The sequence below is a fragment of the Mobula hypostoma genome, chromosome 6 (genome assembly GCF_963921235.1).
Source record: "Mobula hypostoma chromosome 6, sMobHyp1.1, whole genome shotgun sequence".
NCBI classification, from domain to species: domain Eukaryota; kingdom Metazoa; phylum Chordata; class Chondrichthyes; order Myliobatiformes; family Myliobatidae; genus Mobula; species Mobula hypostoma.
In genome coordinates this window covers 182,750,531-182,777,548 of record NC_086102.1, presented here as the reverse complement: position 1 = coordinate 182,777,548, position 27,018 = coordinate 182,750,531, and the positions used below count along the sequence as shown (strand labels likewise).

Genomic DNA, 27,018 nt, shown 5'->3' with positions numbered 1-27,018 from the left:
AGGCAGATTATTATCTAAATAGAGTCAAGTTAGGAAAAGAGGAAGTACAACGAGATCTAGGTGTTCTTGTACGTCAGTCACTGAAAGCAAGCATGCAAGTACAGCAGGCAGTGAAGAAAGCTAATGGCATGCTGGCCTTCATAACAAGGGGAACTGAGTATAAGAGCAAAGAGGTCCTTCTGCAGCTGTACAGGGCCCTGGTGAGACCACAGCTGGAGTACTGTGTGCAGTTTTGGTCTCCAAATTTGAGGAAGGACGTTCTTGCTATTGAGGGAGTGCAGCGTAGGTTCACAAGGTTAATTCCCGGAATGTTGGGACTGTCATATGTCGAAAGATTGGAGCAACTGGGCTTGTATACTCTGGAACTTAGAAGGCTGAGAGGGGATCTTATTGAAACATATAAGATTATTAAGGGATTGGACACGCTGGAGGCAGGAAGCATGTTCCCGCTGATGGGTGAGTCCAGAACCAGAGGCCACAGTTTAAGAATAAGGGGTAGGCCATTTAGAACGGAGTTAAGGAAAAACTTTTTCACCCAGAGAGTGGTGGATAGATGGAATGCTCTGCCCCAGAAGGCTGTGGAGGTCAAGTCTCTGGATGGTTTCAAGAAAGAGATGGATAGAGCTCTTAAAGAGAGTGGAATCAAAGGTTCTGGGGATAAGCCAGGAACTGGATACTGATTGTGGATGATCAGCCATGATCACAGTGAATGGTGGTGCTGGCTCAAAGGGCCGAATGGCCTACTCCTGTACCCATTGTCTATTGTCTACTGTCTATTGATTCTTGATTGGTGAGGGCATGAAGGGATATGGAGGAAGGCAGGAGACTGGGGCTTAGAAGAAAAATGGATCAGCCATGATGAAATGGCAGAGCAGACTCGACGATTCTGCTGCTATATCTGATTTTCTTATAAATGAAGTTGTTCCAAAAACTTTGCTGTTGGGCATTCAGGCTCCTGTACCTCGTCTCTGATGGCAGTAATGAGCAAAGGACATAACTGGATGGTGAGGGTCGTTTGTGATGAATGGTACCTTCCTGTGACAGCCCCTTTGGAAGATAGCCTCAATGGTGAGGACGTTTGTGGCTGTGATGGAACTGACTGAATCTACACTCCTCTGATGCCTCTGACAAATTTGTGCATTGGCATCTCCATACCAGATGGTGATGCAACTAGGCAGGATGCTGTCGACGGTACATTTGTTGAAATTTGCTTGAGTCTTTGGTGATATACGTAATCCCCACAAATTTCTAATGAAACATGGCCATTGATGTTTCTTTGTCAAGATTGCGTTTATGTGTTTACATAAGTGCAAGAAACATTTGAAAATTATGGAGTTTAAATGACTGCTTCGTATTGCAAAAGAGCTTACAATGTCAAGTGCATGAAATGTAATTTTTGGGTGGAGACTGCTTCTGAAAGATTGCATTAGCCCTGCTAAAATACTCATTTTGTCAGAAACAAACAATCTGTTGGCTGGCTCACCAAGTCCAGTAGCAATCCAACAGTTTAACACTCTTCAGCTGACCAAGTACATTCACAGTCCTGCAGTTCAGACATGGAAAAAAAAGCTGGGGGAGGACAGAATTGAAGAAAGTTTCCATTTTCCAACATTCGAAAGTATAATGTTCAGAACGTATGTGTGTGCAGTACACCACAGCCCACTTAAAATTAGGGAAAACATTTGCTGCAAGAAGTACTGAGATAGCGAGAGCGAGAGAGAGAAAAAAGGTAAGGATTATTTACTCTAATTCCCTGAGTCACAAATAGCTTCTACTTTTTACAGACATTCATAAGTTGCTTTTGGTGAAAATCGGAAAAAATGCATTCTGTGCCTCTACACAATCACGGGAAGCTCTCCTAGGGTGAGCAGAGTCATCTTAGCATCCAAGTTCATAGCTCCTTGAAAGTGGTTACACAGGTCGATAAGGTGGTTAAGATGACTTATGGAATGCTTGCTTTTATTCGTCAAGGCACTGAGTTCAAAAGTCAGGAGGTTACGTTGCAACTTAATAAAACCCTGGTTATACATCTGGAGTATTGTATACAGTTCTAGTCGCTCATGACAGAAACGCGGAAGAACCCATAAAAAAACGACAAACACCCAATTTGCAGACAGAGAGAGAAGAAGTGAGAAGAAAAAAAACCAAATCCTACTAACAATAAAAGTAAGCAAATATCATTTAGAATGCGAGTCTTCTGACACGAAGCCCAGAGCAGACCATAACTTCAGCCTCAATTCATTACATAGCAGAGTAGAACTCAAAAATAGGAAAGATAGTATTATACTACAGATTTCCAAATTGCTAGATGGTCAGATAGTTTAGGGAACAGTGTAAAAAACAACAGGGCTATTTTCATGTGTGATTTTAACTTTCCCAAAACTTATTTATTGACTTATTTATCAATGCAGTGCAGAACAGGCCCTTCTGAGCCATGCTGCCCAAAATTCCTCCTATTTAACTCTAGCCTAATCACACAGGAATTTACAATAATCAATTAACCTATTAACTAGTATGTATTTTAAAAAGAATTGGCTGCAAGGCTTAAGAAACTAAAATCAAATGGAGCCCTTGAGAATTATAAAGAAGCCAGAAAAAACACTCAAGTGGGTAATTGGGAGAATGACAGGCAGGACTAATGAGAAGTCCTTACAAGTTGGATTTAAAAAATCTCAAAACATTCTGCACATACAGCAAGAGCAATATGATTTAACTCAGAGTGTCAGAACAGGTAGGACCAGTCAAGGATAAAGGAGAGAAGCAGATGAGATAGATGAGATCCAAAATGAATACTTGGCTTCGGTATTTACCGTGGAGGTCAGGGAGATCAGTGTGACGTGTAGTGTTGGATCTCTTAAAGAACATGAGGGTGGGAAAGTCCTTGGAGCTGGTTGTGATATACTCCAGTTCATTGAGATAGGCAAGAGATGGGATTACTTTAGCTTTAACAGAGATTTGAAGCCCTTGCTAGCCAAATTTGCACTTGCACAGTTTGTTGTTTTCTGCACTCTGGCTGATCTTTCATTGACCCTGTTCTAGTTTCTATTCTATAGGTTTGCTGAGTAAACCCGCAGGAAAATGAATCTCAGGGTTGTAAAGTGGCATGCAAAGGTTTGGGCAACCCTAGTCAAAATTTCTGTTACTGTGAATAGTTAAGTGAGTAGAAGATGAACTGATCTCCAAAAGTCATAAAGTTAAAGATCAAACATTCTTTTCAACATTTTAAGCAAGATTAGTGTGTTATTTTTGTCTTGTAGAATTTTAGATTGAAAAAAAGGAAAGAAGCACCATGCAAAAGTTTGGGCACCCCAAGAGATTTGAGCTCTCAGATAACTTTTACCAAGGTCTCAGATCTTAATTAGCTTGTTAAGGCTATGGCTTGTTCACAGTCATCGTTAGGAAAGGCCAGGTGATGCAAGTTTCTAAGCTTTCTAAATACCCTGACTCCTCAAACCTTGTCCGAACAATTAGCAGCCATGGGCTCCCCTAAGCAGCTGCCTAGCACTCTAAAAATTAAAATTAATGATGCCCACAAAGCAGGAGAAGGCTATAAGAAGATAGAAATGCTTTTTCAGGTAGCCGTTTCCTCAGTTCGTAATGTAATTAAGAACTGGCACTTAACAGGAACGGTGGAGGTCAAGTTGAGGTCTGGAAGACTAAGAAAACTTTCTGAGAGAACTGCTCATAGGATTGCTAGAAAGGCAAATCAAAACCCCCATTTGACTGCAAAAGACCTTCAGGAAGATTTAGCAGACTCTGGAGTGGTGGTGCACTGTTCCACTGTGCAGCGACACCTGCACAAATATGACCTTCATGGAACAGTCACAGAAGAAAACCCTTCCTTTGTCCTCACCACAAAATTCAGCATCAGAAGTTTGCAAAGGAACATCTAAACAAGCCTGATGCATTTTAGAAACAGGTCATGTGGACTGATGAAGTTAAAATAGAAATGTTTGGCCACATTGAGCAAAGGTGGTTTTTGGAAAAAAAAAGGGTTCAGAATTTCATGAAAAATGAAGAATTTCATGAGGTATTCTCCAACTGGATACCTGGAAATATGATGTAGCTATTAGTGAAACATGGCTGCAGGAGGGGTGTGATTGGCAACTATATATTCCTGGATTTAGTTGCTTCAGGTGTGATAGAATCGAAGGGGCAAGAGGGGGAGGTGTTGCATTGCTTGTCAGAGAAAATACTACAGCGGTGCTCTGGCAGGGCTCGTCTAGGGAGGCTATTTGGGTGGAATTGAGGAATTGGAAAGGTGTAGTAACACTTACAGGGGTGTATTATAGACCACCTAATGGGGAGAAAGAATTGGAGGAGCAAATTTGCAAGGAGATAGCAGATATTTGCGGTAAGCACAAGGTTGTGATTGTGGGAGATTTTAATTTTCCACACATAGACTGGGAAACCCATTCTGTAAAAGGGCTGGAGGGATTGGAGTTTGTAAAATGGGTGCAAAGTAGTTTTTTTACAGCAATACATAGAGGTACCAACTAGAGAAGGGGCAGTGTTGGATCGCCTGTTAGGGAATGAGATAGGTCAGGTGACAGAGGTATGGAAGCACTTTGGGTCCAGTGATCACAATGTCATTAGTTTCGATATAATTATGGAGAAGGATAGGACTGGTCCCAGGGTTGAGATTTTTGATTGGAGAAAAGCTAACTTTGAGGAGATGTGAAAGGATTTAGAAGGAGTGGATTGGGACAATTTGTTTTATGGGAAGGATGTAATAAGGAAATGGAGGTCATTTAAAGGTGAAATTTTGAGGGTACAGAATCTTCATGTTCCTGTTAGGTTGAAAGGAAAGGTTAAAAGTTTGAGAGAGCCATGGTTTTCAAGGGATATTGGAAACTTGGTTCGGAAAAAGAGAGAGGTCTGCAATAAATATAGGCAGCTTGGAGTAAATGAGGTGCTCGAGGAATATAAAGAATGTAAAAAGAATCTTAAGAAAGAAATTAGAAAAGCTAAAAGAAGATATGAGGTTGCTTTGGCAAGTAAGTTGAAAATAAATCCAAAGGGTTTCTACAGTTATATTAATAGCAAAAGGATAATGAGTGATAAAATTGGTCCCTTAGGGAATCAGAGTGGATGGCTATGTGTGGAGCCAAAAGAGATGGGGGAGATTTTGAACAATTTCTTTTCTTCAGTATTCACTAAGGAGAAGGATATTGAATTGTGTAAAGTAAGGAAAACAAGTAGGGTAGTTACGGAAACTATGATGATTAAAGAAGAGGAAATACTGGCACTTTTAAGGAATATAAAAGTGGATAAGTCTCCGGGTCCAGACAGGATATTCCCTAGGACCTTGAGGGAAATTAGTGTCGAAATAGCAGGGGCTCTGACAGAAATATTTCAAATGTCATTAGAAACGGGAATGGTGCCGGAGGATTGGTGTATTGCTCATGATGTTCCATTGTTTAAAAAGGGTTCTAAGAGTAAACCTAGCAATTATCGGCCTGTGAGTTTGACGTCAATGGTGGGTAAATTGATGGTAAGTATTCTTAGAGATGGTTTATATAATTATCTGGATAGACAGGGTCTGATTAGGAACAGTCAACATGGATTTGTGCGTGGAACGTCATGTTTGAGAAATCTTATTGAATTTTTTGAAGAGGTTACTAGGAAAGTTGACGAGGGTAAAGCGGTGGATGCTGTCTATGTGGATTTCAGTAAGGCCTTTGACAAGGTTCCACACAAAAGGTTAGTTAGGAAGGTTCAATCGTTAGGTATTAATATTGAAGTAGTAAAATGGATTCAGCAGTGGCTGGATGGGAGACGCCAGAGAATAGTAGTGGATAACTGTTTGGCAGATTGGTAGCCAATGACTAGTAGTGTGCCTCAGCGATCTGTACTGTGTCCAATGTTGTTTGTCATATACATTAATGATCTGAATAATGGGATGGTAAATTGGATGAGTAAGTATGCAGGTGATACTAGGATAGATGAAGTTGTGGATAATGAAGCAGGTTTTCAAAGCTTGCAGAGAGATTTGGTCCAGTTAGAAGAGTGGGCTGAAAGATGGCAGATGGAGTTTAATGCTGATAAATGTGAGGTGTTACATTTTGGTAGGACTAATCAAAATAGAACATATATGGTAAATGGTAGGACATTAAAGAATGCAGTAGAACAGAGGGACCTAGGAATAATAATGCATTGTTCCCTGAAGGTGGAATCTCATGTGGATAGGGTGGTAAAGAAAAGCTTTTGGTATGCTGGCCTTTATAAATCAGAGCATTGAGTATAGGAGTTGAGATGTAATGTTGAAATTGTACAAGTCATTGGTAAGGCCAAATTTGGAGTATTGTGTACAGTTCTGGTCACCAAATTACAGGAAAGATGTCAACAAAATTGAGAGAGTACAGAGAAGATTTAATAGAATGTTACCTGGGTTTCATCTCCTAAGTTACAGAGAAAGGTTGAACAAGTTGGGTATTTATTGTTTGGAGCGTAGAAGGTTGAGGGGGGACTTGATAGAGGTATTTAACATTATGAGGGGGATAGATAGAGTTGACGTGGATAGGCTTTTTCCATTGAGAGTGGGGGAGATTCAAACAAGAGGACATGAGTTGAGAGTTAAAGGGCAAAAGTTTAGGTGTAACATGAAGGGGAACTTCTTTACTCAGAGAGTGGTAGCTGTGTGGAATGAGTTTCCAGCAGAAGTGGTTGAGGCAGGTTTGATGTTGTCATTTAAAGTTAAATTGGACAGCTATATGGACAGGAAAGGAATGGAGGGTTATGGGCTGAGTGAAGGTCGGTGGGACTAGGTGAGAGTAAGAGTTCGGCATGGACTAGAAGGGCTGAGATGGCCTGTTTCCATGCTGTAATTGTTATATGGTTATATGGTTCACTGTTAAACAAGGGGCTGGATTGATCATGCTTTGGGCTTGTGTTGCAGCCAGTGGCACGAGGAGCATTTCACTGGTGGAGGGAAAAATGGATTCAATTAAGTACCAGCAAAGTGAGACGCTGGTGAGACCTCACTTGGAGTACTGTGGGCAGTTTTGGTCTCCTTATTTAAGAAAGGATGTGCTGACATTGGAGAGGGTACAGAGAAGATTCACTAGAATGATTCTGAGAATGAGAGGGTTAACATATGAGGAATGTTTGTCCGCTCTTGGACTGTATTCCTTGGAGTTTAGAAGAATGAGGGGAGACCTAATAGAAACATTTCAAATGTTAAAAGGCATAGACTGAGCCGATGTGGCAAAGTTGTTTCCCATGATGGGGGAGTCTAGTACAAGAAGGCATGACTTAAGGATTGAAGGGCGCCCATTCAGAACACAAATGCAAAGAAATTCTTATAGCCAGAGGGTGGTGAATCTATGGAATTTGTTGCCACGGGTGGCAGTGGAGGCCAAGTCATTGGGTGTATTTAAGGCAGAGATTGATAGGTATCTGAGTAGCCAGGGCATCAAAGGTTATGGTGAGAAGGCGGGGCAGTGGGACTAAATGGGAGAATGGTTCAGCTCATGATAAAATGGTGGTGCAGACTCGATGGGATGAATGGCTGACTTCTGCTCCTTTGTCTAATGGTCTTATGGTCTAAATTTTGGAAGCAAACATCACACTGTCTGTAAAAAAAAGCTGAAGATGAAAAGAGGATGGCTTCTACAACAGGATAATGATGCTAAACACACCTCAAAATCCACAATGGACTACCTCAAGAGACGTAAGCTGAAGGTTTTGCCATGGCCCTCACAGTCCCCCGACCTAAACATCATCAAGAATCTGTGGATAGACCTCAAAAGAGCAGTGCATGCAAGACAGCCCAAGAATCTCACAGAACTAGAAGCCTTTTGCAAGGAAGAATGGGTGAAATTCCCCCAAAACAAAAATTGAAAGACTCTTAACTGGCACAGAGAATGTTTACAAGCTGTGATACTTGCCACAGAGGGTGTTACTAAGTACTGACCATGCAGGGTGCTCAAACTTCTGCTTTGTGCCCTTTTCCTCTTTTGTTATTTTGAAACTGTAAAAGATGGAAATAAAAAAGTAATCTTGCTCAACATATCAAAGAAATGTTTCATCTTTATCTTTATGCCTTTTGGAAATCAGGTCATCTTTTACTCGCTTAGCTGTTCACAGTAACAGACATTTTGACCAGGAGTGCCCAAACTTTTGCATACCACTGTATGTTGTAACATATGTGTACTCTGATAATCAAATATACTTTGAACTTGAAATGAAGCTGTGCAAGGTCATAAAAATAACATAGCCGGCCAAAATTCTAACTGTCATTAAACTTAAGGCAACCTAAGGTCCCTATTTGTTTCAAACAGGCTTCAGTCATACCGGTGGTCAAGAAGAATGTGGTAACCTGCCTCGATGAATATCAAGCAGTTACACTTACAGTAGATCCACTGTGATGAAGTGGTTTATGAGGTTGGTAATGAAACATATCAACTCCTGACTGAGAAGTGACTTGGTTCTGCTCCAATTTGCCTGCCAGCAAGACAGGTCAACAGCAGATGCCATTTTATTGGCTCTTTAATCATCTAGACAGCGATGGTACATACATCAGGATGCTCTTCATTGGCTACAGCTCGGCATTCAATATTATCATCCACTGCAAGCTCATCAATGAGTTTCAAGACATTGGCCTCAATATCTCCTTGTGCAATTAGATCCTCGATTTCCTCACGTGCAGACCCTGATCCATTCCAGTTGGCAACAACATCTGCTCCACAATCTCCACAGGTGCACCACAATGCTGTGTGCTTCACTACCAGTTCTATTCGCTTTACACTTCTGACTGTGAGGCTAAGCACAGCTCCAATACCATATTTACGTTTGCTGACAACACCAGTATTACTTGACAAATCACCAGATAAGAGGGAGATTAAAAATCTGGTTGAATGGAGCCATAACAGTAATCTCTCCCTCAAAGTCAGCCAAACCAACGAGCTGATTATTGACAAAAGGAAGAGGAAACCGAAGGTTCATGAGCCTGTCCTCATTGGAGAGGTATTTAATTTTGCTTCCTTTAAAATCAGAGAATGTTTACAAATACAACCTGAAATTCGTACACTTCACAGCCGTCCACAATGCAAAGGTGGAGAGGGTCAATATCTTTAAATTCCTTGGTGTTATCATGTTAGAGGATGTGTCCTGGGCCTAGCGTGTAAGTGCAATTACAACGAAGGCATGGCAGTTTCAAGATTCAAGATTGTTTAATGTCATTTCCAGTCCACAAGTGTATTGTTCCTCTAGATCTGATGCAATGCATAAGGCCACACTAAGATAAAAAAAATGATAATAGAAAACACAATAACTATAAGTATAGATTGACATGTACGTAAAGTGACACAAGGTACAGGAATGTCTGTACAGAAGGTGACTGTGACAGGAGATAGGTAATGCAGAAGTGGGTTTGGAGGGGTGGGTTAGTGGGAGGAGGTGTTGATCAGCCTTACTGCTTGGGGAAAGTAACTGTTTTGGGTCTGGTGGTCCTGGCATGGAGGACAGATCCAAACCCATCAGATGCTCTTCATGCATGAACCTTTTCATTGCCAGGATCACTCATTCCTGTGAACCTCTTCTGGATCCCCTCCAAAGACAGCATATCCTTCCTTTGATAAGGAGCCCTAACTATTCTCAATATCCCAAGTGCAGTCTGAACAACATTACAGTATTGCTTTTATATTCTAGTCTTCTTGAAATGACTGCTAACATTGCATTTGCCTTCCATAACACCAACTCACCTGCAAGGTAACCTTCAGGGAAACCTGCAAAGGATTCCCAATTCCCTTTGTAATTCTAAATTTTTGATTTTTCTGCTCATTTAGAAAAATAATCTATGCCTTTATTTCTTCTTCCAAAGTGTAAGACCATACACTTCCTGACACTATATTCCATCATATTCCATCATGGAGGCAGTGATCATAACATGACTGAGTTCACTGTGAAATTAGAAAAAGAGAAGCCGAAATCTGATGTGTCGGTATTTCAGTGGAGTAAAGGAAATTACAGTGGCATGAGAGAGGAACTGGCCAAAGTTGACTGGAAAGGGACACTGGCGGGAAAGACAGCAGAGCAGCAGTGGCTGGAGTTTATGTGAGAAATGAGGAATGTGCAAGACAGGAATATTCCAACAAAGAAGAAATTTTCAAGTGGAAAAAGGATGCAACCGTGGTTGACAAGAGAAGTCAAAGCCAAAGTTAAAGCAAAAGAGAGGGCATACAAGGAAGCAAAAATTAGTGGGAAGACAGAGGACTGGGAAGTTTTTAAAACTTTACAAAAGGAAACCAAGAAGGTCATTAAGACAGAAAAGATTAACTTTGAAAGGAAGCCAGCAAATAATATCAAAGAGAATACTAAAAGCTTTTTCAAGTATATAAAGAGTAAGACACAGGTGAGAGTAGATATAGGACCGATAGAAAATGATGCTGGAGAAATTGTAATGGGAGATAAGGAGATGGCAGAGGAACTGAACGAGTATTTTGCATCAGTCTTCACTGAGGAAGACATCAGCAGTATACCGGACACTCAAGGGTGGCAGGGAAGAGAAGTGTGCGCAGTCACAATTACGACAGAGAAAGTACTCAGGAAGCTGAATAGGCTAAAGGTCGATAAATCTCCTGGACCAGATGGAATGCACCCTCGTGTTCTGAAGGAAGCAGCTGTGGAGATTGCGGAGGCATTAGCGATGATCTTTCAAAAGTCAATAGATTCTGGCATGGTTCTGGAAGACTGGAAGGTTGCAAATGTCACTCCGCTATTTAAGAAGGGGGCAAGGAAGCAAAAAGGAAATTATAGACCTGCTAGCTTGACATCGGTGGTTGGGAAGCTGTTGGAGTCGATTGTCAAGGATGAGGTTACAGAGTACCTGGAGGCATATGACAAGATAGGCAGAACTCAGCATGGATTCCTTAAAGGAAAATCCTGCCTGACAAACCTATTACAATTTTTTGAGGAAATTACCAGTAGGCTAGACAAGGGAGATGCAGTGGATGTTGTAAATTTGGATTTTCAGAAGGCCTTTGACAAGGTGCCACACATGAGGCTACTTAACAAGATAAGAGCCCATGGAATTACAGGAAAGTTACATATGTGGATAGAGCGTTGGCTGTTTGGCAGGAAACTGAGAGTGGGAATAAAGGGAACCTATTCTACTTGGCTGCCGGTAACCAGTGGTGTTCCAGAGGGATCAGTGTTGGGGCCTCTTCTTTTTACATTGTACATCAATGATTTGGATTATGGAATAGATGGCTTTGTGGCTAAGTTTGCTGACGATACGAAGATAAGTGGAGGGGCCGGTAGTGCTGAGGAAACCGAGAGTCTGCAGAGAGACTTGGATAGATTGGAAGAATGGGCAGAGAAGTGGCAAATGAAGTACAATGCTGGAAAGTGTATGATTATGCACTTTGGCAGAAAAAATAAACGGGCAGACTATTATTTAAATGGGGAAAGAATTCAAAGTTCTGAGATGCAACGGGATTTGGGAGTCCTCGTACAGGATACCCTTAAAGTTAACCTCCAGGTTGAGTCGGTGGTGAAGAAGGCGAATGCAATGTTGGCATTCATTTCTAGAGGAATAGAGTATAGGAGCAGGGATGTGATGTTGAGGCTCTATAAGGCGCTGGTGGGACCTCACTTGGAGTACTGTGGGCAGTTTTGGTTTCCTTATTTATGAAAGGATGTGCTGACATTGGAGAAGGTACAGAGAAGATTCACCAGAATGATTCCGGTAATGAGAGGGTTAACATGTGAGGAACGTTTGTCCGCTGTTGGACTGTATTCCTTGGAGTTTAGAAGAATGAGGGGAGACCTCATAGAAACATTTCGAATGTTAAAAGGCATGGACAGAGTGGATGTGGCAAAGTTGTTTCCCATGATGGGGGAGTCTAGTACAAGGGGGCATGACTTAAGGATTGAAGGGCGCCCATTCAGAATAGAAATGCAAAGAAATTTTTTTAGTCAGAGGGTGGTGAATCTATGGAATTTGTTGCCACGGGCAGCAGTGGAGGCCAAGTCATTGGGTGTATTTAAGGCAGAGATTGACAGGTATCTCAGTAGCCAGGGCATCAAAGGTTATGGTGAGAAGGCGGGAGAGTGGGACTAAATAGGAGAATGGATCAGCTCATGATAAAATGGCGGAGCAGACTCGATGGGCCAAATGGCCTACTTCTGCTCCTTTGTCTTATGGTCTTATGGCTTTTGTTTACTTTGTCCTTTTTTATTTTACGTAAAACAATGTTGCTTTAAATGATAGGCTATGAGGAAAACCAGTCAATCTTTTGTGAAGGAATAATAATAACAACATATTTATAGAGCGTTCTCCAACAGACGATGTAATTCCAGGTGATTTACAAACAATAAAGTTTTAAAATGAAAATAAAATACAAAACGATGTTCGTAAAAAGCAAGGTTGAATAAGTAGGTAACACACACAAAATGCCTGAGGAACACAGCAGGCCAGCCAGCATCTATGGAAACGTGTACAGTCGCTATTTCTGGTTGAGATTTCTGTCTTAAGTGTTCCCAGTGATCTGGCCTCCACAGCCACGAGCCAATGAATTCCACAGATTAACCGCACTCTGGCTAACAAAATTTCTCCTCATCTCTGTTCTAAATGGACGTTCCTCTATTCTGAGGCTGTGCCGTCTAGCCTTAGACTCCTCCACCACAGGAAATGCCTCCACATACTTCCTGTCCAGGCCCTTCAACAATCAATGTTTCAATGAGATCACCCCTCAATCTTCTGAATTTCAGTGAATAGACATCTGGAGCCAGCAAACACTCCTTGTATGACAAGCCTTTCAATCCCAGAATCCTTCTTGTGAACCTTCTTTGAACCCTCTCCAATATCCGCAAATTCTTTCTTAGATAAGGGGCCCAAAACTGCTCACAGTACACCAAGTGAGGCCTCAGCAATGGTTCATAAAACCTCAAAATTACATCCTTGCTTTATATTCTAGTCCTCTCGAAATGAATGTTAACATTACGTTTTCCTTCCTCACAACAGACTCAAACAAAAAAATTAATCTTTATGGAATCCTGCATGAGGACTCCCAAGGCCCTTTGCACCTCAAATTTTCTCTCCATTTACAAAATAGTCTTCCCTTTTATTTCATCTCCCAAAGTGCATGACGATTCACTTCCCAACACTGTATATCATCTGCCAATTCCTTGCCCATTCTCTTAATCTGTCTAAGTCCTTCTGTAGCCTCTCATCTTCCTCAAAACTACCTGCCCCTCCAGGTATCTACATATCATCTGCAAACCTGGCCACAAAGCCATCAATTCTGTCATACAAATCACAGATATATAACATAAAAAAGAAGTTGTTCCAACACATACTCCTGTTGTACACCACTACTCACTGGCAGCCAACCGGAAAAAAGCTTGCATTATTCCCACTATTTCTTGCCAATCAACCACTGCTTTATCCACACGAGTATCTTTCCTGTAATACCATGGGCTCTAAGCTTCTGAAGCAGTCACAGGTGCGGCAACTTGTTAATGGCTTTCAGAAAATCCAAGTATTCAACATCCACCAATTCTCCTTTATCTAACCTGCTTGTTATTTCTTCAAAGAATTCCAACAGATTTGTCAGGGAAGTTTTTCACCTAAGGACACCATGCTGACTTCAGCCTATTTTATCACATGTTTCCAACTACACTGAAACTACATCCTTGAGAATCAACTCCAACATCTTCCCAACCACTGAGGTCAGACTAACTGGCCTACAATTTCCATTATTCTGCCTCCTCCCTTATGGAAGAATAGAGTGACATTTTCAATTTTCCATTCCTCCAAAACCATGCCAGAAACAGTTGGTTCCTGAAAGATCATTAATAATGCCTCCAGAATCTCTTCAGCTACTTCTTTCAGAATGCTGGGGTATATACCATCTGGTCCAGGTAACTTAGCTACCTTCAGACCTTTCAGATTCCCAAGAACTTTCTCCTTCGTAATGACAATTTCACTCACTTCTATCCCCTAACGTTCTCAAACCTCTGACATACTGCTAGTGTCTTCTACAGTGAAGACTGATGCAAAATACTCATTCAGTTCATCAGCCATTTCCTTCTACCCCATCACTACCTCTCTCGCATCATTTTCCAGTGATCCAGTATCTATTCTCACCTCTCATTTACGCTTTATATATCTGAGGAAACTTTTGGTATCCTCTGTAATATTATTGTCTAGCTTTCCTCCATATTTCATCTTTTCCTTCTTAATGACTGTTTTCTTTGCCATCTGTTTGTTTTTAAAAGCTCCCCAAATCCTTGAACTTTCCACTAATTGTTACTCTATAATATGCCCTCTCTTTCGTGTTGATGTTGCCTTTGAATTCTCTTGTCAACCACAGTGGTGTCATCTATATTTAGAGTACCTCTTCTTCTTTGGGATGTAATTCTCTGTTGCCTTCTGAATTGCAATTCCAGCCATTGCTGCTCTGCCAGAGTTCTTTTACAATCAATTTTTGCCAGCTCCTCTCTCGTGCCTCTGTCATATCATAATTACTGGCCCTTAAAGTTTCTGTTACCTTGAACTTTCTAATCAATTAATTGTGCAATTCCCAATCCAGAATAGCTGAGCACCACAAACTCTTCTAAAAAGCCATCTCACGGACATTCTCCGAATTCCCCTCTGGGACCCGATTTTCCCAATTCCCCCTTGAGTATTCTACCAGATCCTTGTTGAAATGTGTTTTTCAGCTCCCATAGTAACTTGGAGACCACATCTTTAGTACTGCTTGGAGGTCTGCATATAGCTCACATTAGGGTCTTTTCACTTCTGAATGCCTTAGCTCTAAGCACAATGTTTCATTAGCGTCTGGTCCATGTCACCTCTTTCTAATGATTTGATTTCATTTTACCACCAACAGAGCCACACACCTCCCGCTCTGCCTAGCCGTGTGTCCTTTCAATACAATATGTATCCTTGAACGTTAAGCTCTCCGCTACAATCTTCTTTCAGCCACAATTCAGTCATGTCCCCAACAGGCCAGTCGACAAGTTCTTCCACCTTGTTCTGTCTACTGTGCATATTCAATCCTGTATCCAGCCATTTAGATTTTGTCCACCTGTCAACACTGCAGCTCGTTCTGTGGGCTGCAATTTTGCCCTATCATCGGCCCCTCTTTGCTCACAGTCTCACTACACACTGCCTCTGTTTGTTAACCAACTACCTAATCCTTAGCACTATCACTCCAGTTCCATTCCCTTGCCAAATTTGTTTAAACCCAACCCTACAGTTCGAACAAACCAACCCGCAAGGGTATTGGACTGCTCAGTTTCAGGTGCAAGCCATCCCTTTTGTACAGGTCATACCCTCCCCAGAAGAGATCACAATGATCCATAAATCTGAAATCCTGCCAGTTCCTCAGACACACACTCATCTGCTGAATCATCCTAATGGATGTTACTCCTATTAATACCTAAACATACTTTTATTTGATATGTTGCATTGTCATTTTATAAAGTTTCTGGTGAATCCAGGGCATCTAAAGGGAGCAGGACATATACAAACACCCTGGTCCCTGACTCCAGCTGCAAAGATGACTATTTCCTGGCCCCTCGTGCTCTGGCCACTCAGTTCCTGGCTGATATTCTGGAGCAGGAGCAAGTCAGATAGTGAACCACCAGGATTCCCGAAAAACAAAATGCCACATTAAAAGAATTTTACTCTATTATGTTGATACATAAAGAGAAATATCAAGGAGAGGATCTTCATTTCAAACTCACCTGAGACTGTCATTGAAGGCTTCTACACCAAATTTAGAGATGTAATATGCTCCACTTCGAAGGCTGATCCTTCCACCTACACCTGCAATATTTACTATTCTGCCTCGTGCCCGCTTTATCAGTGGAAGTACACTCAGTGTGACCTCAATAAGTCCAATCAGGTTGACATTCAGCACGGCTCTGTAATCATCTATCATAAGCCAGTCAACAGGGGCAAGGGGGTGCAAGATGCCAGCATTGTTAACCAGCCCCCAGAGTCCTGGAATTGTTGAAATGAACAAAAAAAGATTTAATGTCAGATTACCCTTTATTGTAATTAATTGGCTCCTAATACTGTCTTGTGATTTCACACATAAAACTCACATTGAAGCAAAAACATCAGCTGTACAATTTCATATCTATATATTTACACGTAGTCCACATAAAGAACCTTAATGCTGTTGCCTTAATGTTAAAGGTTCATCAGACTCCTTGTCTTATATGGCACAGTTAGAAGGAGGAAAATCACAAAGATTTTTACTCATGGATATGAAGGATGCAAGAAATAAAGTCAATTCAATTCAAAGGTCTAAGAAATAAATTTAATCACTGCAGTGGATTCCAGTTAATCAGACAGCCTCCTATTTCACACAACTCTTAAAGAATAAAATCCGATCATCCAGAAAACAACTGGGATGCCCTTTGTTTACTTGGAACATCATGGTGTTTAATCAGGACAGAAGACTGTTGCTGAGCTGTTCCTAATTAGAGTCAGTTAATTGATGGTTTATCTCTTTTTTTGTATACGTTTTTGACTATTTCCATGAAACTTTGACTAATTGTGGTAGCCACTTACCTGAGCCAAAATGTACTGATCCTTATGTGTCCAGAAATCAAATCAAATCAAATCAAATCAGAACAGTCACTCCAAAGACAACACGGAATTCAATCAACCTACAGAAAATGTCAGCAATACTCTTAAGAGCATGGAAACCATGTCTAACAAAGGATTCATTTATCGAGATACAGCATGAAGTCCTTTGCGCCCCTTAAACCCACACCACTCAGAACTCCCCCAATTTAACCCGAGCCTAATCACAGGACAATTTACAATGACCAGTTCACCTGCCAAGCAGTACTTCTTTAGATCGTGAGAAGAAACGGGGTCACCCAGACGAAACCCACACGTTCACAGGGAGTACATGGAAACTCTCACAGGCAGCGGCAGGAACTGAACCTGGATCACCTGTACTGAAAAGTGCTGTGCTAAACACTACACCATGGTGGATCTCCTGCCAAAGGAGGCAGAGCAAAGGGGGATAACATAATGTCCCTTTAGACTCAATAGGATGAATGGCCTAATTCTGTTCCTTTGCCTTATGGTCTAATGAAAACATCTGTGCAAACTGTAAGAGCTAATGCTTCAGATCAAAGACCCTTCATCAGAAGTAGGTCAATGAGAAAATAAATTAGCTTTCAGCTGCAGAGCGGTTTGGAAAGGGATGGATTTGGCGGTGGTAATATCTCAGAGAAGCCGAGATCAGGATTGCCACAGGGATATGCTGTTCGAATATAGAATAGTGCAGTGCAGGAACAGGCCCCAGCACATCTGCACAAACATTATACTGCTAACTAATCCCATCTGCCTGGACATGGTCCGTATCCCACAATTCCCTGCTTGCACATATATCTGTCTAAGTGCACCTGAGACACTGTACTGCCTCTATCACTTGCTTGCTGGTGCAGGACAGCCCCACAGCAGTCCATGCAAAAAGAAATTTGTAGTTCCTGGATCACTGAGTGTATGTCCTCAAGCTTCTGTACTTCCTCCTGATGGCAGAAATGAGAATGAGACATGACCTCGGTGGTGCGTCTTTTTGAGGCATCGCTCTCTGAAGGTGTCCTGGGTACTACGGAGTCTAGTGCCATGATGGAGTTGACTAAGTTCACAACTCTTTGCAGCTTGTTTCAATCCTGTGCAGTAGACCGTCCCCACCCCAATACCAGACAGTGATGGAACCAGTTAGAATGCTTTCCACGGTACATTTATAGACATTTGCGAGTGTTCTGGGTGACATACAATTCTCCTCGGCCTTCTAATGAAATATAGTTGCTGCACTTAATACTCCAAATGTGACCCAACTACTGTTTTACATGCTTCAACATGAACTCCCAATTTGTACACTCAATGCCCTTCTGCTATCTTTACCATCTCATCCACCCATGTTGCCACTTTTAGGGAGTTATGCACCTGCACCCCAAAATCCAACTGAAAGCCTGTGTTCTTAATGCTCCTACCATTTACTTTCCTCTTGCGTTTGACCTTCTAAAATGCAACACCTTCAATTCGTCCAATGGTGGGGGAGCCTAGGGCCAGAAGGCACAGCCTCAGAATAGAGCGTTATACATTTAGGATGAAGGTGTGGAGGAATTTCTTTAACCAGAGAGTGGTGAATCCGTGGAATTTATTGTCATGGGCGGCTGTGAAGGCCAAGTGGTTGGATATATTTAAGGCAATGGTTGATGCATTCTTGATTAGTCAGGGCATGAAGGGTTATGGGGAGAAGGCAGGAGGTTGGGGCTGAGAGGGAAATGGATCAGCATTGATTGAATAACAGAGCAGACCCAGTGGGCTACATGGCCAAATTCTGCTCCTATGTCTTATGGAATTCATATTGAATTTTACACACAGGATTAATTCCTTGAACATGCCTGTCCCAAGCCTTTTAAGGTGCCTTTTCTTTTCTCGTTGCCATTATGATACATGAGTTTCACTTGAAAGGCTAGCATTTGCCTTCCAAATTGATATCCCCTTCATAACGATATGGAGAAACATCTGCTTGAACTGTTGTATATCGGATGAAGATATGTATGTTGGTTGCAAGTTGCAGGGTTTAGATTCAATGATGTGGAAGTGGCAACATATTTCCAAGACAGAATGTGAGTGATTTCGAGTCAATGGTGTTCCTATAAGCATGCTGGCTGTGTCTGGGAGGTACTAATGGACAAGCGTAGATGAGCACCAGAAAGAAAGTCTGTAATGATCAAGAAGCAAACTGTTTGGAATCAAATGACCTTGTCTCATGTCTCAGGGTGGAATATGTCTGCACCCAGACCACCTCTACCCCGGCATTATTTCTCTGTTGCCTGACCCACACCCCTCCCTCGGCGCCCCACTGTCGCCATTCCCACTTGCTCTTGCCAGATTTACACACTTGTTCCCTGCTCCATGTTGAGAAATACAGTACTGTTCAGAAGTCTTAGACACCCTGGCTCTATGCATATGTGTATATTATATTTATATATAAAAGCCCCTTCAAATAGAGAATTGACAAATATGAAATATTACTCTCTGCCAGTTCTGAAGCAAATGTGATGGCTACCCTTTATCTCTTTTACCAATCAACTTCCCAGCTCTTTACTTCACTCCCTCCCACTCTCCTAATTTCAATTATCATCAGCCACCTTGCATGCCTTCCTTCCTTCCATCTTCTTACTCTAAATTCTCCCTTTCTCTCCAGTCCTGAAGAAGAGTCTAGGGGCAAAACGCCAACTGTTTATTCATTTCATAGATGCTGCTTGGCCTGCTGAGTTCCTCCAGCATTTTGTGGGTTTGTTTTGTAGAACACCTTAACACTTTTTTATCTTCTCTCTATTTGCTTTTGCACTGTACTGCTTCCAGAAAATTGACAAATTTATCAACATAAGCCAATGATTTGATTCGAAGAAGGAGTCTGAGAGTCTGAGTGGGAGTGCCGAGAAAGAGATTTTTGAAATTTTCGTTATTTTTTTTCTCCAACGGCTTTCTGAGAGGCGGGACTGCGCAGGCGTGTGACGTCGGGCAGTGCAGCGCGGCAGATTTAAAAGGGCAGACATCCTGCTTCGGATTTGATTCGAAGAAGGAGTCTGAGAGTCTGAGTGGGAGTGCCGAGAAAGAGATTTTTGAAATTTTCGTTATTTTTTTTCTCCAACGGCTTTCTGAGAGGCGGGACTGCGCAGGCGTGTGACGTCGGGCAGTGCAGCGCGGCAGATTTAAAAGGAACAGAGCCTCAGAGAGCGGGCAGCGTAGTTTGCGGGCTGCGGAGTGAGCCGGGAGCAGAGTGAAGACTTAAGGGTTTCGGCTCAACGGGCTTAGGCGGAAGCGGGCGAGGCGAGGAAGGTTTGACATTCATTTTCTGTTGCTATTTGAGGAGAGGGGCATTATGACTGTGAGGGCAGTTTGCTGTTCTCAGTGTCGGATGTGGGAGGCCCTGGAGTGTCCAAGCCTCCCGGACGTCTACATCTGCGCCAAGTGCATCGAGATGCAGCTCCTAAGGGACCGCGTTACGGAACTGGAGCTGCAGCTCGATGACCTTCGTCTGGTCAGGGAGAGCGAGGAGGTGATAGAGAGGAGTGGAAGGCAGGTGGTCACGCCGGGGCCACGGGAGGCAGACAAGTGGGTCACGGTTAGGAGGGGGAAGGGGAAAAGGCAGGTGATGGGGAGTACCCCGGCGGCTGTGCCCCTTAACAACAGGTACTCCTGTTTGAGTACTGTTGGAGGGGACAGCTTACCCGGGGGAAGCGACAGTGGCCCTGCCTCCGGCACAGAGTCTGGCCCTGTAGCTCAGAAGGGTAGGGCAAGGAAGAGGAGGGCAGTTGTGATAGGGGACTCGATAGTAAGGGGGTCAGATAGGCGATTCTGTGGACGCAGTCCAGAGACTCGGATGGTAGTTTGCCTCCCTGGTGCCAGGGTCCGGGATATTTCTGATCGTGTCCAAGATATCCTGAATTGGGAGGGTGAAGAGCCAGAGGTCCTGGTACATATAGGTACCAATGACATAGGTAGGAAAAGGGATGAGGTCCTGAAAGAAGAATATAGGGAGCTAGGAAGGGAGTTGAGAAAAAGGACCGCAAAGGTAGTAATCTCGGGATTACTGCCTGTGCCACGCGACAGTGAGAGTAGGAATGCGATGAGGTGGAGGATAAATGCGTGGCTGAGGGATTGGAGCAGGGGGCAGGGATTCAAGTTTTTGGATCATTGGGACCTCTTTTGGCGCAGGTGTGACCTGTACAAAAAGGACGGGTTACACTTAAATCCTAGGGGGACCAATATCCTGGCAGGGAGATTAGCGGGGGCTACTGAGGTGACTTTAAACTAGAATGGTTGGGGGGTGGGAATCAAATTAAAGAGGCTAGGTGTGAGGAGGTTAGTTCACAACAGAGGGATGGGAACCAGTGCAGAGAGACAGAGGGGTGTAAAGTGAGCATAGAAGCAAAAAGTACAAAGGGGAAAAGTAAAAGTGGCAGGCCGACAAATCCAGGGCAAGCATTAAAAAGGGCTAAGAGAGTTGTAAAAGAGCGCCTGAAGGCTTTATGTGTCAATGCAAGGAGCATTCGTAATAAGGTGGATGAATTGAAAGTGCAGATTGTTATTAATGATTATGATATAGTTGGGATCACAGAGACATGGCTCCAGGGTGACCAGGGATGGGAGCTCAACGTTCAGGGATATTCAATATTCAGGAGGGATAGACATGAAGGAAGGGGAGGTGGGGTGGCGTTGCTGGTTAAAAAAGAGATTAACGCAATAGAAAGGAAGGACATAAGCCGGGAAGATGTGGAATCGATATGGGTAGAGCTGCGTAACACTAAGGGGCAGAAGACGCTGGTGGGAGTTGTGTACAGGCCACCTAACAGTAGTAGTGAGGTCGGAGATGGTATTAAACAGGAAATTAGAAATGTGTGCAATAAAGGAACAGCAGTTATAATGGGTGACTTCAATCTACATGTAGACTGGGTGAACCAAATTGGTAAAGGTGCTGAGGAAGAGGATTTCTTGGAATGTATGCGGGATGGTTTTTTGAACCAACATGTCGAGGAACCGACTAGAGAGCAGGCTATTCTGGACTGGGTTTTGAGCAATGAGGAAGGGTTAATTAGCGATCTTGTCGTGAGAGGCCCCTTGGGTAAGAGTGACCATAATATGGTGGAATTCTTCATTAACATGGAGAGTGACGTAGTTAATTCAGAAACAAAGGTTCTGAACTTAAAGAGGGGTAACTTTGAAGGTATGAGACATGAATTAGCTAAGATAGACTGGCAAATGACACTTAAAGGATTGACGGTGGATATGCAATGGCAGGCATTTAAAGGTTGCATGGATGAACTACAACAATTGTTCATCCCAGTTTGGCAAAAGAATAAATCAAGGAAGGTAGTGCACCCGTGGCTGACAAGAGAAATTAGGGATAGTATCAATTCCAAAGAAGTAGCATACAAATTAGCCAGAGAAAGTGGCTCACCTGAGGACTGGGAGAAATTCAGAGTTTAGCAGAGGAGGACAAAGGGCTTAATTAGGAAGGGGAAAAAAGATTATGAGAGAAAACTGGCAGAGAACATAAAAACGGACTGTAAAAGCTTTTATAGATATGTAAAAAGGAAAAGACTGATAAAGACAAATGTAGGTCCCCTGCAAACAGAAACAGGTGAATTGATTATGGGGAGCAAGGACATGGCAGACCAATTGAATAATTACTTTGGTTCTGTCTTCACTAAGGAGGACATAAATAATCTTCCAGAAATAGTAAGGGACAGAGGGTCCAGTGAGATGGAGGAACTGAGCGAAATACATGTTAGTAGGGAAGTGGTGTTAGGTAAATTGAAGGGATTGAAGGCAGATAAATCCCCAGGGCCAGATGGTCTGCATCCCAGAGTGCTTAAGGAAGTAGCCCAAGAAATAGTGGATGCATTAGTGATAATTTTTCAAAACTCGTTAGATTCTGGACTAGTTCCTGAGGATTGGAGGGTGGCTAATGTAACCCCACTTTTTAAAAAAGGAGGGAGAGAGAAACCGGGGAATTATAGGCCGGTTAGCCTAACGTCGGTGGTGGGGAAACTGCTGGAGTCAGTTATCAAGGATGTGATAACAGCACATTTGGAAAGCGGTGAAATGATTGGACAAAGTCAGCATGGATTTGTGAAAGGAAAATCATGTCTGACGAATCTCATAGAATTTTTTGAGGATGTAACTAGTAGAGTGGATAGGGGAGAACCAGTGGATGTGGTATATTTGGATTTTCAAAAGGCTTTTGACAAGGTCCCACACAGGAGATTAGTGTGCAAACTTAAAGCACACGGTATTAGGGGTAAGGTATTGGTGTGGGTGGAGAATTGGTTAGCAGACAGGAAGCAAAGAGTGGGAATAAATGGGACCTTTTCAGAATGGCAGGCGGTGACTAGTGGGGTACCGCAAGGCTCAGTGCTGGGACCCCAGTTGTTTACAATATATATTAATGACTTGGATGAGGGAATTAAATGCAGCATCTCCAAGTTTGCGGATGACATGAAGCTGGGTGGCAATGTTAGCTGTGAGGAGGATGCTAAGAGGATGCAGGGTGACTTGGATAGGTTGGGTGAGTTGGCAAATTCATGGCAGATGCAATTTAATGTGGATAAATGTGAAGTTATCCACTTTGGTGGCAAAAATAGGAAAACAGATTATTATCTGAATGGTGGCCGATTAGGAAAAGGGGAGGTGCAACGAGACCTGGGTGTCATTATACACCAGTCATTGAAAGTGGGCATGCAGGTACAGCAGGCGGTGAAAAAGGCGAACGGTATGCTGGCATTTATAGCGAGAGGATTCGAGTACAGGAGCAGGGAGGTACTACTGCAGTTGTACAAGGCCTTGGTGAGACCACACCTGGAGTATTGTGTGCAGTTTTGGTCCCCTAATCTGAGGAAAGACATCTTTGCCATAGAGGGAGTACAAAGAAGGTTCACCAGATTGATTCCTGGGATGGCAGGTCTTTCATATGAAGAAAGACTGGATGAACTGGGCTTGTACTCGTTGGAATTTAGAAGATTGAGGGGGGATCTGATTGAAACGTATAAGATCCTAAAGGGATTGGACAGGCTGGATGCGGGAAGATTGTTCCCGATGTTGGGGAGGTCCAGAACGAGGGGTCACAGTTTGAGGATAGAGGGGAAGCCTTTTAGGACCGAGATTAGGAAAAACTTCTTCACACAGAGAGTGGTGAATCTGTGGAATTCTCTGCCACAGCAAACTGTTGAGGCCAGTTCATTAGCTATGTTTAAAAGGAAGTTAGATATGGCCCTTGTGGCTACAGGGGTCAGGGGGTATGGAGGGAAGGCTGGGTTCTGAGTTGGATGATCAGCCATGATCATAATAAATGGCGGTGCAGGCTCAAAGGGCCGAATGGCCTACTCCTGCACCTATTTTCTATGTTTCTATGTTTCTATATTAAAACTGATTTGATTACCGAAGATTTTCAAAACACTTTTACTGCATTACATTTTTTTAAACTGATTAGACCCTCTTTATTTGAGAAACAGGGACAGTTCACAGTGAGCAATATGATCTAAGAATTGACAATTTCTATATGGCAAAGATGAAGGTTTAAATTTAAATTACCTTTTCCCTTTACCTCTGATTTTACAAATTCTGCTGCCTTCCCAATACTCTCAGACTTGGTAACATCAAGTTGAATTGTTTTGAGTCTCGATGATGTCCTGCTCTTCAGTTCTTCAGCACCCTTCTCAGTAAAACAGGCAGCCAGAACATGGAATCCCTGCTGGTCCAGACGCTGGGCCAGAAGATTTCCAAAGCCAGAGTCACAGCCTGTGATGTACACGTGCTTGTCAAATATATTTGTTATCTGTTTCCTGTCTCTGTACCGCCAGTACAGGAAGCAAAGTACCAGCGACAGAATCAGATAGCCAAGCATTTCTGAAACTCGAGAAAAACATGCAGCATTTCAGAAACTATTTCAATTGTGTGAAGTCATTGAAAAATAATTCTGAGGTTCAACAAGTGCACTAGGGAACACAAGAGTCCAGAAAATTTGATGTAGTTTATTGGTAAGATTAGATCCTACTGTAAGGGAAATATAGATATGGTGATGAATTCTCAAACTAAGAAGTGACTTGCCTGATTGGGAGTCTTTCGTGACTGAAGCACAAGTGTCTGACCGATGGAAACAATATTGTGAAATGTGATGTTTCATCGTCTTTAGCACACTGTAATCTACGAAAGCTTAACTGGCTTATCCCTTTAGTCATAGAAAAGTACAGGTAAGAAAGCGGCCCTTCGATCCATCCAGTCCATGCCGAAACCATTTAAACTGCCTACTCCCATTGACCTGAACCCAGACCATAGCCCCCCATACCCCCACCATCATAAACACTGAAATCCAGCTCGCACGCACCAGTTGTGCTGGCAGCTTGTTCCACACTCTCACAACTCTCTCAACAAAGAAGTTTCCCCTCATGTTCCCCTTAAACTTTTCATCTTTCAACCTTAACCCATGACCTCTGATTGTAGTCCCACCCAACCTCAATGGAAAAAGCCAGCTTGCGTTTACCCTATCGATACCCCTCATAGTTTTATGTACCTCCATCAAATCTCCCCTCTACCTTGTACATTACAAGGAATAAATTCCTAACCTACTTAATCTTTCCCTACCACTCAGGTCTTCTAGACCCAGGCACGTAGAACTTAACGCTGATAACTTCAACATGACGTTTCTGAAAAGTCAAATAAGGGTTTGACATGTACAATAAGTGGTCAGGCACTAGACAGGGTTGATGAACAGAAAAACCTCGACCCAGGTTGGGCACGTTTTATCGATGCATAGGAGGATGTGAGGTGACCTGATCTTACCTGCTACTCACCTGTCCCACAGACTCACACAATGGCTACTGCAAAGTCGCCTCCGGAATCTCCGGAGATAAACGATCAGAGCCCCCACCCTATCTCTGTCCCCTCCCACAATGGGAGTTCCGCTTAAACTTCACTTTTTATTGGCCCATGTGAAACTCGAAGCAAAAGGTTCTCGCAGGGAATCTCCTCGCAGCCCGTTTCCGCTCTCCACAGAAACGCTAAAGCAAAATTAACTATTCATAATAAAATATTCACAAGAAAAAAGCGTTCCACATCTTTTCATTCTTTACGTTCATGGTTAATGATTTCCATACTGGTCTAGCGCTGTTGTCAGTCACATGGCGCTCTCCTGTTTTATATTAAATACTACAGGAATTGAGTTTCCTCACCACTCCCTCCCCGTTCGACACTTCCCTCTGCACCAGGAGAAGAACCCTACACCTTGGGCTCGCACAGATTTCATCATCGCTACTCCAAAGTGAAAAGTACTCGCAACTCGCTCCCGTTTTCGCTCAAGCTACTCCAAAGTGAAAATCTCAGACTTCAAACGAAGAATGTGCGAACTGAAATCCGTGTCCGCTTTCGCATTGCCATCCCTGGTACTGAGGTCCACAGGTTATCACCAAGTCAGATACACTGGACTCCGAAGCAGACATTCTCCTCCAAATACCGTCATGTGAAGAACTTCTCCGGGTGGATAAAGGAAAAGATTCAAAATGTACTCGAGGCCTCCTGGAAGCAATGTGCTGTTAAATCCCGGTCAATGTCACTCACCCATGCTACGCAGGCAATCCTAAATACAACCTAAATTCTGAAGTTCTATGACTCTATCACAGCACCCGAGCAGTGTACAGAGTTGCTGACTGCCTTGTCACAGGGCTGCAAATCTTGTAATTCTTTTCATGAGTTGTTTTACTATAACACTTAAAGATCAATGTTTAAAGTAAATATTACTATCAAAATACACATATGTTACGACATACAACCCTGAGATTCATTTTCCCGCGGGCATACTCAGCAAATCTATAGAACAGTAACTAGAACAGGATCAATGAAAGATCAACTGCAGTGCAGAAGACAACAAACTCTGCAAGTGCAAATGTAAATAAATAGGCAATAAATATTGAGAACATGTGATGAAGAGTCTTTAAAAGTAAGTCCATAGATTAGAAACATAGAAAATCTACAGCACAATACAGGCCCTTCAGCCCACAAAGCTGTGCCGAACATGTCCTTACCTTAGAAATTACCTCGGGTTACCTATAGCCCTCTATTTTTCTGAGCTCCATGTACCTGTCCAGGAGTGTCTTAAAAGACCCTATCATATCCACCTCCATCACCTTTGCCGGCAACCCATTCCACGCACTCAGCACCCTCTGTGTAAAAAATTTACCCCCGACATCTCCTCTGTACCTACTTCCAAGCACCTCAAAACTGCTTCAGCCCTGGGAAAAAGCCTCTGACTATCCGTATGATCAATGCCTCTCATCGTCTTATACACCTCTATCAAGTCACCTCTCATCCTCCGTTGCACCAATGAAAAAGGGCCGAGTTCACTCAACCGATTGTCATACGGCATGCTCCCCAATCCAGGCAACATCCTTGTAAATCTCCTCTGCACCCTTTCTATATGCAGTTTGTACATTCCCCTCACTGTGACGGCATGAGTTTCCTCCGGGTGT

General features: G+C 42.8%; 1 protein-coding gene across 1 annotated transcript in view; it reads right to left on the bottom strand.

The window, feature by feature from the left end:
- LOC134348661 (dehydrogenase/reductase SDR family member 9-like) overlaps positions 1-24,405 on the bottom strand; it is a 45,336-nt gene extending 20,931 nt beyond the window's left edge. Inside the window, exons 1-2 of the mRNA XM_063052416.1 lie at positions 24,089-24,405; positions 15,697-15,955 (exon numbers count right to left, since the gene is read on the bottom strand). Coding sequence (XP_062908486.1) covers positions 15,697-15,955; positions 24,089-24,401 — 572 coding nt within the window. The 5' untranslated portion in view covers positions 24,402-24,405. The remainder of the gene's footprint in view (positions 1-15,696; positions 15,956-24,088) is intronic.
- Between the last annotated feature and the right edge of the window lie 2,613 nt (positions 24,406-27,018).